This window comes from Danaus plexippus, chromosome 4, assembly GCF_018135715.1.
Source record: "Danaus plexippus chromosome 4, MEX_DaPlex, whole genome shotgun sequence".
Taxonomy (NCBI): domain Eukaryota; kingdom Metazoa; phylum Arthropoda; class Insecta; order Lepidoptera; family Nymphalidae; genus Danaus; species Danaus plexippus.
The window spans coordinates 4,959,983-4,976,058 of record NC_083538.1 but is presented as its reverse complement, the minus strand read 5'-3'; the positions used below and the strand labels follow the sequence as shown (position 1 = coordinate 4,976,058).

General features: G+C 33.1%; 2 protein-coding genes and 1 long non-coding RNA gene across 13 annotated transcripts in view; 2 read left to right on the top strand and 1 right to left on the bottom strand.

Annotated features, from left to right (window-relative positions):
- The first annotated feature begins 565 nt into the window (after positions 1–565).
- On the top strand, positions 566–7,720 carry LOC116768305 (glycogen phosphorylase). The gene is made up of 8 exons (XM_032658990.2): positions 566–1,033; positions 1,580–1,811; positions 3,037–3,221; positions 3,502–3,613; positions 3,683–4,800; positions 5,202–5,488; positions 5,885–6,086; positions 6,445–7,720. The coding sequence occupies exons 1-8, from the start codon at positions 794–796 to the stop codon at positions 6,589–6,591; spliced, it is 2,523 nt and encodes an 840-aa protein (XP_032514881.1). The 5' UTR covers positions 566–793; the 3' UTR covers positions 6,592–7,720.
- Positions 1,407–2,506, bottom strand: LOC133319743 (uncharacterized). Its single transcript, XR_009753258.1, has 2 exons — positions 2,335–2,506; positions 1,407–2,000 (listed from the first exon to the last, which is right to left on the bottom strand). It is a non-coding gene; the product is annotated as an uncharacterized LOC133319743 (long non-coding RNA).
- A 465-nt stretch (positions 7,721–8,185) lies between the features above and the next one.
- Positions 8,186–16,076, top strand: part of LOC116768681 (cell adhesion molecule Dscam2) — a 51,921-nt gene continuing 44,030 nt past the window's right edge. For all 11 annotated transcript variants that reach the window (XM_061525070.1, XM_061525074.1, XM_061525071.1 and 8 more), the window contains exons 1-2: positions 8,186–8,285; positions 12,503–12,644. In XM_061525070.1, coding sequence (XP_061381054.1) covers positions 12,596–12,644 — 49 coding nt within the window. In that variant the 5' untranslated portion in view covers positions 8,186–8,285; positions 12,503–12,595. The remainder of the gene's footprint in view (positions 8,286–12,502; positions 12,645–16,076) is intronic.

Below are 16,076 nucleotides of genomic sequence, written 5' to 3'. Positions count from 1 at the left end.
TGATAGGAAAGTAATATCAATTACTAAAGCATACATCCACTGCACACACTCAACAAGAATTAATAAATCATCATTAATAAAACGGGAAAGTATTATATTTACAGATAAATTATATATTTTTGATAATGAAGGATGATAAATATGATCCAAACTTATTACAAAAATCCAAAAATAGTATAAGCATGATTTTTGAAGTGGTAATGAAACATTTTATACATATTATGTTTATTTAAAATATCAATATCATATGAAATTTATACCAATCCAAGATCAGATCGTTCGTTTTTACGGATATAAATTTCCATAAACTGGAAACTTTAGTCAAATAAGTTAAGTTGTTAAATAAAAATCAAAAGATAATGCATTTATTAACAATAATTTTAAAGCAATTATTTCTGTTGATTCTTTTGTACAGGATTGCTTTAAAATTTTCTAAACGCACAATTTATGTCCAAGTCAAAATCAAAATGACATATGTCAAGCGATAACTAATTTATATTTTATATAAAAAGTATAATTAAGATTAATAACATTATTATTTATCGTAATTGTTATTATTATGATTGACTTCAAAGAATATTCTTATTTAAAATAGATTTCAGAATATAAAACATATTAACGCTTGTAGGTTTTGATAATCACGTTATTCACTAATGTAAGACAGTTTCTAGCGGTCGAGCTATATGTTTGACCTTGTCAAGGTGACCGATATCGCGGCAAAATAATTTAGTCTTGGTTCGGTAGCTGACCGAGATTGTATTGTTAGAGGATAATTTAAATTTAAAAAGTGAAAATGAGCGTGCAAACAGATTCAGAAAAACGGAAGCAAATTTCCGTCCGTGGTATTGTTGCTGTAGAAAATGTAACCGAGGTGAAAAAGGCATTTAATCGGCACGTTCATTATACATTGGTGAAGGACAGAAATGTTGCTACCCCAAGAGACTATTATTTTGCCCTGGCGCACACCGTCCGGGATCATCTTGTTTCTCGCTGGATTAGAACGCAGCAATATTACTATGAGAAAGATCCTAAGGTATGAATAACATATTTAAATATGTGAAAGTACCTACATTTTGGATGTTAGAAATAAAAACACTCCAATGTTATATAAATATGTCAAAATTTGTCACCTTGCTATATTAAATGAACATTTAATTATATTTTATAAAAAATAAGAGACAGAAAGTATTATTCAAGTCATTTCTGGATTAGGAAATAATTAATTAATGTTTAAAATTAATTTAAAGAAATTATCACATAAATCATTTTTGATAAAATCAGTTTTCGACGTGAGCATTTTGGGGAAAATTTAATTAAAGCAAAAGATTGCAAAAATATGTCTTTATGTCAAAATCTTGATCATCTACAAGATGTTTTAACCAGAAAATAATAAAAATTCCATTAGCTAAAATTTACTATTTATTTACTCTTCATCCAACCAATGTGGATAATCTTTTAGATACATGAACATGAACCTTTTTTATTATATTGGAATATATTGCAGTAGTTTCAAGTTACTTTTCTGTAAAATTAATGCGCCATTAATTTATTACATAATGAATACAAATTGAATTTCCAGCGTGTTTACTATCTATCCCTGGAGTACTACATGGGAAGGTCTCTCCAGAACACCATGATCAATCTAGGTATCCAAGGTACGGTAGATGAAGCGCTGTACCAACTTGGCTTGGACATTGAAGAACTCGAAGAGCTTGAAGAGGATGCAGGGCTCGGTAATGGAGGTTTGGGACGACTCGCTGCCTGCTTCCTTGATTCAATGGCCACTTTGGGTCTTGCAGCGTATGGTTACGGTAAGCAATCATATCAACAGCATGGTTTTTGTTCATGAAATAAATTAAAAAATTACTATTTCACTACTTGTACTATGCGATGTACGAAATTATTCTAAATATTTTTTATGTTATGTAGTATTGGATGCTTGCTCTAATTTTGTTTTGCCGTAGTAAATATGAAATGTTGACCATTTCTCTCTCAATAACCTTGTTTCTAATATAATATATGAAGATTATTAATAAAAACTCTTAATGGTCTGTATGTAGTGATGACACTAACTTGGAGTAAGCATACTGTTCTATTACAATTATTGTAAAAAAACTCTTAATGCAATCAAACTCTCATTGCTTATTTAATAGGACTAAAATTATAAGTCATTATGTTCGGACAAATACACTAAAACAGTGTATTATTTTATGTGTCTGATATTTAAAATACATTTTCCACAGAAACGAAAGGTTTAATATTTAAAATTCTTCACTAAAATGTTTATTTGAATTAAAAGAATTGGTCACTAATATATCTACATTCTACGCTCACTTGTATTCACAATTTAGATAGACTATTTTGTTTGTATGAAGTGTGATTTTTGAATGCAATGAACAAAACGCTTTGGTGCACCGATAAATTTATTGCGCGCCAACTAATGAAAATAATTTAAACCAGTGACAAAACCAATGTTGGTTGGTTGCCAATTATCTTTATACTAAGGATGTAAGTCACTTGTAAATTTATTTGGGAATCTCAATTTACTGTTCGGTATAGCGTGTTAACGGCGTTTATTTTTAAAAGTGTAAAACATCAATTTCGCTTAAAAATAACTTGTGTGATGAAAGTTGTTTTGAAATTGTCAAAAAAAATTTTTATACTATAAAAATATATGTATATATATTTTAGCACTAACTTCAAACAACTGAAGGACTGTTAAAAGTTAATATTTGATTTTTTTTTAAAGAAAATATACATATTATCAGTGATCCCAGTTAACTATGATCTATAACGTGCATACTTGTAATAAAACTGTTTGGTGTCGCCTATTGTTCTTAGTTCACTTGAGTTCAATGATCGCAATTGATAAGACATAATAGGTTTTTTGTAGCTACAGAGCTAAGATTACATATTTAATAGTTCAGATGTATGTTTCATATATAGTTTGGATTATAAATAGATAACGATTGGACAACAAATACAAAAAAAAATATAAAGATATTGAGTATGAATATTTTGAATTTTTCTTGTTAGGTATTAGGTATGAATACGGTATATTCGCTCAGAAGATAGAGAACGGGGAACAGCAGGAGGAGCCTGATGATTGGCTCCGTTATGGAAATCCATGGGAGAAAGCTCGCCCCGAGTTCATGCTACCGGTCAACTTCTATGGCCGTGTGGTCGATACACCTCAAGGGAAGAAATGGATAGACACACAGGTGATTAATATTTTGCACCACAATTATAGACCATTTCTGGAATCTAGACAAAATTGTTCGCTTTAATATTGCTCTTTTTATGTTTAGTATATTATAAAACCAGTTGATTTACTATATATTAAAAAACCTTCAGTCATTTATACTCGATTGGAATATGACCAAATATGTCCTGCGATGAGTATCCATTACAACATTTCCTGTTTTCCAGTAACATATTTTTTTATGTGTATGTTATCCTTGTTAAACATGAGAATAGATTAGAAAATGTATTATTCACCAGGTGGTGTTCGCTATGCCATACGATAACCCGATCCCCGGATACAATAACAATGTTGTAAACACGCTGCGTCTGTGGTCTGCTAAAAGCCCTATTGATTTCAATCTAAGATTTTGTAAGTAATATTTCATAATGTCCTATATTAAAATGAAACTCTTATTAATTTAAGGATCTCTAATTTCAGTCAATTCAGGAGATTACATCCAAGCGGTGCTAGACCGTAATGTTGCTGAGAACATTTCAAGGGTGCTCTACCCTAACGATAACTTCTTTGAGGGTAAAGAATTGAGACTTCGTCAGGAATACTTCATGTGCGCGGCCACGCTTCAAGACATACTCAGGAGATACAAAGCATCTAAATTCGGATCTCGTGAGGCTGTGAGGACGACCTTTGAAAGTCTTCCCGACAAAGTTGCGATACAGTTGAACGATACCCATCCCGCTCTGGCCATTCCTGAACTTCTTCGCATCTTGATCGATGTTGAAAAGGTTCCGTATGAAGAAGCCTGGGAGCTTGTGGTCAAATGCTGCGCTTACACCAACCATACCGTACTGCCTGAAGCCTTGGAGAGGTGGCCGTGTTCTATGCTGGAGAATGTCCTTCCAAGGCACATGCAATTGATATATCACATTAACTTCATGCATCTCAAGGAGGTCGAGAAACGTTGGCCGGGTGACATGGACCGTCTTCGACGCATGTCCCTCATCGAGGAGGAAGGAGAGAAACGTGTAAACATGGCTAACCTTTGCGTAGTCGGTTCTCACGCTGTGAATGGCGTGGCGGCTATACACTCTGATATCCTCAAGGCAACCATCTTCCGTGACTTCTATGAGATGTGGCCCGAGAAATTCCAGAACAAGACCAATGGAATAACCCCTCGCCGTTGGCTCCTGCTATGCAACCCTGGTCTGTCGGATCTCATTTGCGACAAAATTGGTGAAGAATGGACCGTACATTTAGACAAACTCCAAGCTTTGAAGCGCTGGGCGAAAGATCCGGCCTTCCAGCGGGCTGTAATGAAAGTTAAACAAGAAAACAAATTGAAGCTGGCCTCTCTCATCGAGAGGGATACGGGTGTGAAGATTAACGCTGCGTCCATGTTCGACGTTCAAGTTAAGCGTATCCATGAATACAAACGTCAGCTCTTGAACATTCTCCATGTGATCACCCTGTATAACCGTATAAAGCGTGATCCTACAGCAGCGATAACCCCAAGGACTGTGATGATCGGTGGCAAAGCTGCCCCTGGTTACTACATCGCCAAACAAATCATCGCTCTGGCTTGCGCTGTTGGCAACACTGTAAGTTGATTTCTAACTGTTCTCACTAGAGATGTGGCAATATGAGTTATTTGAGTATAACTACTAATAACAAAATTTTATATATCAACAAATTAGCTACTGTTATGACATTAAATATAAAGCATTAACCTTTTTTGAAATGAAACTAATAATATCGGATTTACTACGCGTTTATAATTGGTTTTGAGAACATACTCCCAACGTTTCGGTTACTTAGCAGCAACCGTGATCATGGGCAGAAGAGATGAGGTGATTGCTGCAAACTAAGCGAAACGTATAATTATAAACGCGTCATAAATCCGAAAAATATTAGTTTTATTTCAATGAATACTAGCGAAAGTCTTTGATATCAGTACATTAACGTTTCATTCTGACTGATTCAATTCGTCTTCTAATTTCAGGTGAACAACGATCCAGATGTAGGCGATAAGTTGAAGCTGATCTTCTTGGAGAACTATCGTGTGACGTTGGCTGAGCGGATCATGCCGGCGGCGGATCTCAGCGAGCAGATCTCGACCGCGGGGACCGAGGCGTCCGGTACTGGGAATATGAAGTTCATGTTGAACGGTGCGTTGACCATTGGCACCATGGACGGAGCTAACGTGGAAATGGCGGAAGAAGCCGGAGAAAACAACATGTTCATATTCGGAATGAGAGTAGCCGATGTTGAGGCTCTACAGAGACGAGGGTTAGTGGTCATTGATTTAACTGACTGAGAAATAACGAGGTTATTAACCTTATAGACCAATGATATGTCAGGATTATAGTTATAAGGAATGTACGTGGCAATTTAGAAATTAATATCTATAGCTTAACAAAACATGTGTCTTGGATTTTGGTTTGTATGAGGGATTCTATTTAAGTAAGCATGTGCCTACAAATAATATATTGTTTTTTAAAAGTTGCTCTATAAGAAGGGTTCCTTAAATATGAGATAAAATTATATTTTGCTGTCTGTACTACTGTTAACACTAATATTTTCATTATATGTAATTTTCTGTGACTTGCTGGGATAATGGCTTTGTTCTATTTTCAAAATTTACACATAAATTTCACAGCCTTAAATTTTGTTCATTTTCCTTAGTTACAACGCCTACGAATACTACGAGCGCAACCCCGAATTGCGTCAATGCGTCGAGCAGATCCGCAGTGGATTCTTTTCACCGGACGAGCCGGGAAAGTTCGCTCACGTGGCCGATGTGCTTCTGAACCACGACCGTTTCCTACACTTTGCCGATTATGACGCTTACATCGCAGCACAGGACAAAGTCGCTCGCGTTTACCAGGTAAATAAACCAGGAATAGCCTTTTAGGAGGTACCTCAAAACTCTTCTGTTGCTGTGATTCGACCCGGGCACGATATAATACTCGGATTCCTTAAGCTGAAATTTCAAAACGCTGCTCAAGCTATACAAAAGCATGGAGGAGAACATTCATATATCAATAAAATTGTAGCAGTGGAATACATTCAGTTGAGAATAAAAATACTTAGTTCTCAATAAAACATCATTATCTATCAGCTTCAAATCAAAGGATTCTTCGAATTTACCGTGGTTTTAATGCCATAATAGTTAATGTACTGTACTCATTATTATTTATATAGGTTTAAGGTTATATCACTACTAACTTATGAATGTATTTCAGGATCCAGCCAAGTGGGCTGAGATGGTGATAGAAAACATCGCTTCCTCTGGAAAATTCTCATCTGATAGAACAATTGCTGAGTACGCTCGCCAGATATGGGGAGTGGAGCCCTCGTGGGAGAAGCTGCCCGCACCGCATATGACTTAGACGAGTCTAGACCAGACCAGACTGACTGGACCAGTCTAGTCCAGATAGAACCAGGATGGAGATGAAACCCTTGGAATATATTTAAACTTATATATATTGGTATTAGAACAAGAAAATAATCCATGTATGATATGTATGTCTCGGCTTATCATTGATTTTGTTTGTGAATACTCACATTTATCAAACTAACAAATAAACATAGTTTAAATTAATTATATATATTTAAATTTATTTGTGTCCGATTCAAATTTTGTATTAAGATCAATTAACACAAGCATGTTGCCCGCTAAACGTGTTGTGATAGATTTCTTGCCAGATTATAACCAAGAATATTACAAACATTTATAATAATTTAATATTGGTGCTGAATTTTTTTATCCAAGTACAAAACAAGATTATTTTTGAAGACATTGTTATATATAGATATATATTTATTAGAGTATTCTAACGTGTCATGTATCTAGCAGTCTTACTATTACTAACTTTCACTACATTATAGTCGTTTAAATCTTTCTCAAAATCAATATGACTTTCCTTTAATCTATTAACATAAAATTGTTAAAATAGTATGCTTTCTAGAAAATAGTCATGTCAATGTTGGTAGCTTATACTATTTAAAATGGTTAGAAATCATATTTTTTTGTATTAGATGAAGAATTAGTAAACTAATGTGAATGTAAGTGTTAAAAGTATCGTTTGATTATAATTAAAACTATAAAATTCTTTTTATACAATATGTAAAAACGTGCCATATTATTGTACCTCATACTATTTTATAAAGACATATATATTTTTTGTGTAAATTTTTATTAAAAAAAATCATAGCTTGAAGCGACACGCACACGACGAACGCAGTCCGAGATTTGACCTCCGAATCCAACTAACTCAATAACAAGCAATAATTAACTCTAGAATGGATTTTTGACCTATATAATATATGTATTATAAACCAAGATGTATTTTGATGACTATATATTTTTATACAGTAGCCACTGCCGTAACAAATTATATTGAAATGTTCTATTTATTATTGTATAGTTTATTAAAATTTTAATAATGTTCTTTCTCTTTATTCTATACGTTATATAACCAAATATTATTCAATAAAATCTTTATTATCTCTAAATAACAGTTTTTTTGTTACCAAAACTATATTGATTCGAATTTTGATTTTGATCGCTGCATCTAAGTCGAAACCCGTAAGTCTAATTATTACTAAAGTAGTGAACAACAAACCGCCCGTGTTATAAAAATTTTAATAAAGTATATTAAAAAGTAATTATCATAAAGGAAGTAGTTAGATGCTTGGCAATGAATATCAATGGATTTCCTTGTCGCCATCTTGAAATTACGCACAGTAGATACCGAGGTAGTTAAATCTATTTACAACTTAGAAGCGGCCGCAGGACGCTCTCAATCCTGCGTGCGCAATTTATATCTAGTCCTTATAATTCGGCTATATTCGTTTATTTTCGGTGAGGATCGTCCCCCATTCGATTGAAATTAGAGCGAGAGAAAGCGATATAGACCTTTCGCTCGGTGGGTGTCATCGGCCGTTCATATCTTCGCTACTATAAAGTATAGTACTTGGTCACTCTGCGTCTGTAGCTCGGGCGGTTCGTGTCACCGCTCGTCTCGCGTGTGTTGTGGTGAATAGTGTTGTGGGAGCTCCCTGAGCTTCTCGTGATCTTCAGGTAATCCATCTCACTTAAGTACAATACATTTTCGTATACCTTTTATGTTATTTATGTCGAGATTTTGGGATACCGGTGTTCCCGCCGCTGCGATCAATAACGATGTTGTCCTGAGTGTAGGCGACGTTCAAACTTGGCTCGTTTTACTATTAAATCGTCAAAATAGTTGCTAAACCGTGTTGCCGAAAATGTACCTATGTTTCGGAAAATAGAAATATTGTGATGTGATAAATTCACTGATTTTATATTTATGTATTGGTAATTCATTCAAGGTTTGATTAAGTTAATCAAATTGCGATAAAGAAGATAAACTACTTGAGTAGTTCATATACAGAAATTATAATTTTAGCAGAGTAAACATACATGTAATTTGATAGAAGGTTCGTTTCTAGAATGCAGATTTTCCATTAAAATAAGTAGATAAGGCTTCTCAATCTTCTTATATTTACTTTTAAAGCTCTAAGTCTTACGTGACATTTAAAAGCACTGGCTACGCAAGATTAGCCGGCTAATCCTAGAGTGATGAAGATGATCTTTCTTAGTTTGAATACTTGCAAGGAGCCTTTGACTTTACTAACGCACGCACTCAATGAATGACTAATCATGATTCATAATAAATGTAAAACGTAAATTTAGTATACATTTTTATTTTTAAAATTTATTTACATATGAGTTAATTAAACGACCACGCCTCGGGACAATGTTATACTCGTTTTTATTGAAAGAGCAGCCGTCCTAAAAATAGACAGGCCTAATTCCATTAATACTGTGATATTAACCGGAAGCTTATTCTGGAATTTTGCCACAGTAATGTAAACTTAACTGAAGATAGTATGTACGAACTAAAAGCAAATATTACTATAATATGATTCAACTATAGTTCAAATGAAACGTCTAAGCACGTGAAGCATAAATTAAATTTTAACGGTTGCTGCAATATCAAAATTTCGTGTCTAGTGTTAATCCACTCTAAGTAATTAATATGAACTCGCTATACACCTGCAATTTATAAACAGAATTTGTTTTTAAAATCTAAAAGAGATTATTAAAACCTGCTTTGACATCTGGTGAAATAACTAGTTTTTTTGAATAGACTTCGGAGCAAGCACATGGCTGTCTCCATTCAACAAGCCTGTTCTCCGTCCGAAAGGACAGGTGCAAAACGACCGATGAGAGGTTGAGCCTGGATTGTTTAATTCAAAAACACGTCAGGTAGAAATCCTTACACAATTGCTTTGGCAAAGGCATATTTCTTTTCAGTGTTTATCACTCAGTGTAGACACGCCCTTATGATTTTTCATTTATAACCTTGTAAACAAGTTTCTTTGCGTTAAGATGCTAATTTTGGTAATATTCTTAAAAATATTACCTATTTTTAAATTTCTGGACGTAATACTGAGTAACAGGAGCTGTTTTATCCGGATGTAATATTATCTATTCAAACTTAACCGTGTGTAATGGTTTATGCCTATCGCTACTAACTGTCGTCTTGAGTTACAATTTCGCTTAGATTTCATTGAAAGTAAACAAATATAACTTGAACCCTTATAAATTACTGGAAAGATCATAATTAATGACTTGTAACTGTCATTTTAAAATCTGTCTTTACGAATGACTTAGAAAAAATTCAATAGAAAAATGTATCAAAATAAAAAAGTACGACTAAATTATAGTTTTATTGCTTTATTTTAATAGTGAATTGTGGTAAAGAACCCATGAGCTATTTAAACGATAAATCTTTGCCTGTCTAGCATCGCGAAGATCAATAAGTAGGTATGTCTTGAACTCCTAAAGAGCACTGTACATAATGGTACATAGAAATATCGACTCGTTGGTTCCGTCTGGGAGACCGTACATTCAAAATCCTGGTTACGTTAATGATACATTAAACTTTATTCAACGGCAATAAGGTTCAAAGTTCATGGTAGGAGTTCACTACCCCCACTCAAGAGAGTTGACAAATTCAATCTCACTACTCTCATACATCGTCACATCCGACGTGTTTCATTAGTGCCAAGTTTTAATAACTGAACAACTATGAAAACAAATTTTAATGACTTCAGGATTGTATTTCAAAAAGGTGGCCGTTTCGGACTCTTATTTTATACTTAAATAACGATTAACTCTTAGAATAGTCTAATAGCATTTATCCGTTGTCTCTGGACGTGTCTTGACACATTAATAACATTCAATGTATTTAATATAATCCAAACATTATAATTAAAATTAAACATATATTTTTTTAAAGTGATCGTACTTTTCCTTAATAAAAAAATTTATACTGAACTATTTTCCACTGTTTCTATTGAAACAGTAATAAATCAGTCCTATTCTTATACAGGCTGCGTAATCCAATGTCGCTGCAATTATGTTCAGTTATTGATATAAAATTTTAATTGCAAAACAGTCTTAGTAATCGCTGTTATGATTACATTAACGACTTGTATGAATACAAGTTTTGTGCGCAACCACCTCTGCGTAAACTTCCATGATACGCACCTTTATGAAAAATCCAAATATTACGCCATAATCCCTCGGGAACTATATGAAATTCTGCGATAAATTGTATTCCTATGTCTCAATCTTATATCTAAACTAATTTAATGTAAAGCGGCTTCAAATACGTAAAGAGCTTAAACCAAAACATCGATAAATCCTCACAAACTTTCGCGTTTACAATATTAGTTGGTTTATATTTAAAATGATAATTATGTATAACTATGCATAACGTAAACAGATCTAGCGATAAAAAGGCCGGATAGCAATTAGGTACTTTTGAAACACTTAAAGTAAAGTAGTCCAAGTAGGTATATTCCAAAGACATAGTCTAGCTGACATTGCATAAAATATACACCTGTAAGTTGAAATTATTTAAACTCAAATGTATGTATAAATTAAAGAATAATATAAAATCAACATATACCTGAATTGTTTGGAAACCTATGTCTTAATAAACATATGATTAATAAGATGATGCGCACAAAAAGCTTTTGACCAACAGAATCGTTCTTGTGAAATACAAACATAAACGTATCGCCGCCATTTCTGTATAATGGATCTCGAAATAGCTTTCTTTTACTCACGCATTCGTGTTACTATGAAATTGGGGTGTTTAACCGAGACGGTAGATGGTCTAACTACGTTCAAGTACAATTAGTTTTATGAATGATGTCACTCAGATTCGAGATGTTTCTGGAACTGTATTTAACTAAAAGCTTCCATTTTTGAATAAACAGAAGTGTCTGTAGTGTAGTGACACTTTATCCTTTATAAGTCGACAAACATCTATGATGCTTGTTGACTTATTAACGAAGGTATATTAACGAACGAATGAAAACTATCTGGCTAAAAACGACCATGCAAACCGGTCATACATATACTCTATGATGTTAAAACGAAATATTTTTCATGTAAATCTTAAAATTAATATAATCATACGATAAATAATAAAGAAATAACTGGATTATTTATTCTGGTGTATTCTAAAACCTTTCCTTATTAATCTAAGTTCTGGCAATATACGTGACATCATTACAACGCATTCTGAATCGAGTTTCCGGGTTCCTTTGTAAGGAGCGTCAACGTTATGCGTGGTGGTTCCTCAATCAAACTCGAGAGCACACGTGTGCGATGACTGTTTTTTCGTTATATATCAATCTTTCAATGCATCATAGTAATTAGCATATAAGTATCATGAGATATATTTAAGTGATGACATCAATACACAAAGCGCTTGATGTTACAAGCTTTTATATTATCGCAGAGTTTTTTTGATGATCCATTTGTTTATGTTTTGTTTTTTGACAATAATTCATAGATGTCTTCCCAATATCGTCTGTTTCTACACTTATTTTTTTAAATATACATTAAATACATATGAAATAGATATATAGATAATAAAATTATATTTGAAGGACGCGTATGTACCGTTTAATTAAGCTGAATGAGCGGAAAGCATGGGGATATTTTACAAACGTTGCAATGGGGTCGATCACCCTAAGTTATTAAAGGCGTTAGCCGCGAGGGCGCCATAGCCCACAGGCCGCGGGTCGCAAAGCGCGCTTCATAAAGCGACAAATACTCGGGTCGGAGCGGATTTATAACTTTACGCACTTGAAACAACAGCAACGCGGCACTTCAACTCGTATTGTTTGTTTTTTATTTTAGTTTTTTCTACAATTTGTAACTTCAAATGAAATATCTATTTTCTGTTTCAGATTTCGGGCGAGGCCCGGCCGCAGCGCGGCTTCTGGATTTGTTGTTCAATATAGTTCAGTGTTGTGATAACAGTGAGGTGTTGTGAGTGTGCTATGACGACGTTTACCGGATTTGCGGTGCTCGTCGCACTGCTCACTATAGGTAAACCATAAATATTATTAATCCATAGTTAACTAGAGTAAGCTGTCACCCAGTTGCTTTGTGGGTCATACGGTAATAACGCAATTAGTTGACCCGTAGTTGCCCTCACTTAATATTACTTATCAAGCATATTAGGTATTTTACCATCTGTGAAATTGATGTATTATAGATTGATGAACATAACACAGTGTACTTCCTATTTTCATCAACATATAATTATATACAATATAGTAGGTACATGATAAACTCAGCCATCCTGGAATTATATTGTTCCCTGGGCGATCGATAGAGCGGTCCGGTATGGGGATAAACTTGCCCTTTCCAATACCAATAACCTTCAGATCTGTAATTATATTACAAGACGTTTATAGATCTAAAGCCTGCACTTTGAGCCTCTTGTTTAAATTATTAGTATTGTTAAAAAAATATACATTTATATATACGTATATGAATCATACAAACATTGTAAAGTATTAAAGTTTATGTTGCTCAAATGTAAATAAAAAGTCCATTGACAATAGCAATAGAGAAAATTTAAAGTTTATGTTTTAACACGTTACGTATTTATAAATTTGACGTGTGCTTGAATTTTATTTAACAACGTAAACACATGATACGTTGGCCTTTCCTTGGCGTGGAAGGTCACGACCGACACTCGATTTATGTGACGCGTCGTTCAAATTCGTTTCTTCCCACAGATCATTCTGAGAAATGTTATCTGTACTGTATAATTTAATTAAATTCACAAGTATAATAGTTAGTATTTGAATATTCTTTGATGTAGCTTACTCCAAGTTTGCATATTACTCTACTTACGGGGCGTTAGCAGTTTTTCGTAAATATGTTATTATAATATTAACTTAGGTTATTCGATGTGTAACGGGAAACGCTTCGTATGTAGTTTGGCCATGCAAACTTGTGATAAGTATCTCATACTTCGGAAACAAAAGAAATTGAAGATAGAGATGTTTTTAAATATAATTTCTTTAAAATCGGTTCTTGCGTGTGTTAGTTCTATATGATTGAAAGTCAATGCTGTGTATCTTAAGCTACTTTTTTTTAACTTATGGGATAATTGATTTATTCTTCTTAAATAACTTAAGTCCTAAAGACGAAATCCATACGAAGATAAATTAAAGGAATTTGGTTAATATTTTAATCCTCGCACATTTATTCAAATGAAAACAGAATTATTATTATAAATCAAATTTTCATTATTTCTTTTGTTCCTAACACAGTCACAAGGTTGCCATAAATTTTTCCGATCTATTTATACACATGTCTATATTGTGACATAAAAGAGAAAGTCGATATCTCGTATAGTAATATAGAACGAGTACACAAGCTAGCTCGGAAACAATACCACTAGAAATTTTATGTTCAGAGGAAAATGTGCATCACGAACTAAAACAAACGAGCAGGAATCAATGAACCAATGAAGAAGATTTAAAAATTACTTTTTCTTTTTTTTTCTAAAGATTATATAGTTGAAATACACACATATATGTTGTATACTTTGTTTTGATTACCGTATTCCTCTCTAGTCTCTGCGTGCTGTTATTTAACAAATCAAACCCTGTTTCCGCTGAGCCTTGATATAATTTATCAATTGACCATAGTCATGATCTGACTGCAGTTATCAAGCCGTGTTATAAAAGTACTCCGAATCAAGAAACTCTATAGTGTATCAAAATGAAACTGATGTTTTTCGGATGACTACGCTTATTTTGTTATTTTAAAAAATACATACTCTCGACGTTTCTGTTACTTTACAGCAACCGTGATCACGGGCAGACGGAAGCTGCAATGTAACCGAAACGTGGGGAGAATGTAGTTTTTAAAGTAGTAAAATATGCGTAGTCATCTGTAAAATATTAGTTTAATCTAAAAGAACACTCGAAAGTCTTAGATCTCATTCTATAATATATGATATCTTCATATAATTCACATTTGAGTTAATAATAAGATTTTAAATTTCCTTTATAATAATTATATTTACACTGTACTTTTAAGAATATTTCCTATTATAACTAAGGTATAAAACTATTTTGTTTTTTAAAATAACTTAAAAGCATCAGTTTCGTAACCTTTTCATTTGAAGCTTAACCCGCAAGGAATTCTTTAGTGTCGTCAGTTGTTAGTAAACAATGATAGCGGAGATAACTCAGTTAAGTTGGGCTAACCAGAGGTTAATGACCGAATATTTTTTTGTATAAAGTTCTGTCACCATTAACCTATTACATAAGTGCCAAGTGTATTCAAATAAACGCCTAATATTAATGTTAAAGCGTTCGTATTTCCATTTATGATAGTCACAGACTTCGCATAGTAAATAACTTACTATGTCTCGCTCGCTACGTATTTTATTCGTCATATGTTTTCCGCGTAACCCAAGCAAAGCATGATGCTTTATCCGCTTGGAATTCGTTTATTTGTACCGTTATATTGTGTTTTCTGATTTTATTAACGGACATTAAAACAGTTACAACTAAAATGTCAGTAGGCATTGAATGCAAAACGCCGTAACAAGTCGAGTAACGGATAGGAATAAATCAATTACGTTTATAATCTATCTCTGATTAAACAAATATATCGCATATAAGCGTCGAAAATGAACGATGCATCATTATTTAAAAAAATCTTAGATCTACCTATCGATAATTCTCGAAAGTTGCCCTTACAAACAACAAATAAATCCTTCATGGTGAAAACTGTATTAAATAATACAAATAAATTTTGAAATATGTACAACTGCTCTGAAATATTTATTAAAAATAAACATATCTGTGTGACATTAAACTTATTTGTAAGACATCATTAAGTTACTTCAATAGAAAATGTTAAATCATTTTCCATTTCAGAATTATGAAGTCGAATAAACAGTTTGTCCTTATTAAATATTAATTACGTTGAAGTTTAGATATGAATATATAATTTATTTTTCTTAAAGATGTAACATTGTTTTACAGAACTATAATTAATTTTAAGAATTACAAAGAGATAACTTTGCTTTAATCATTTGTATTTTAATAATATAAAGAATAATATAAATAATATAAAGAATTTTAGAATAAAAATAATATAAAAAATAATATAAATAATAAAATAAAGAATTTAGACCTGAAAACGCACATAATTATTCCATGTGACTAGGGGAATCTTTTAAAACGTTCTGTTTGGAACCGAGTTACGGACTTTACGAAAGAAACATATTTTGGTAAGTGGTAACATTTATATGGACTAGCTAGCGCTGTCTGCGCTAGGACTCGAGTATTCAAGGTTCACTAGAAGTAACCTTTATTAACAATACGTAGAAATATCGCGATCTCTTATAGCTAAACTGTAATAAAACAGTCGCTGATCTATCTTAGGTAATTTACTGTTAGAATTAAAGTTATGCAACGTAACCACTCAATTAATGCACTCACCAAC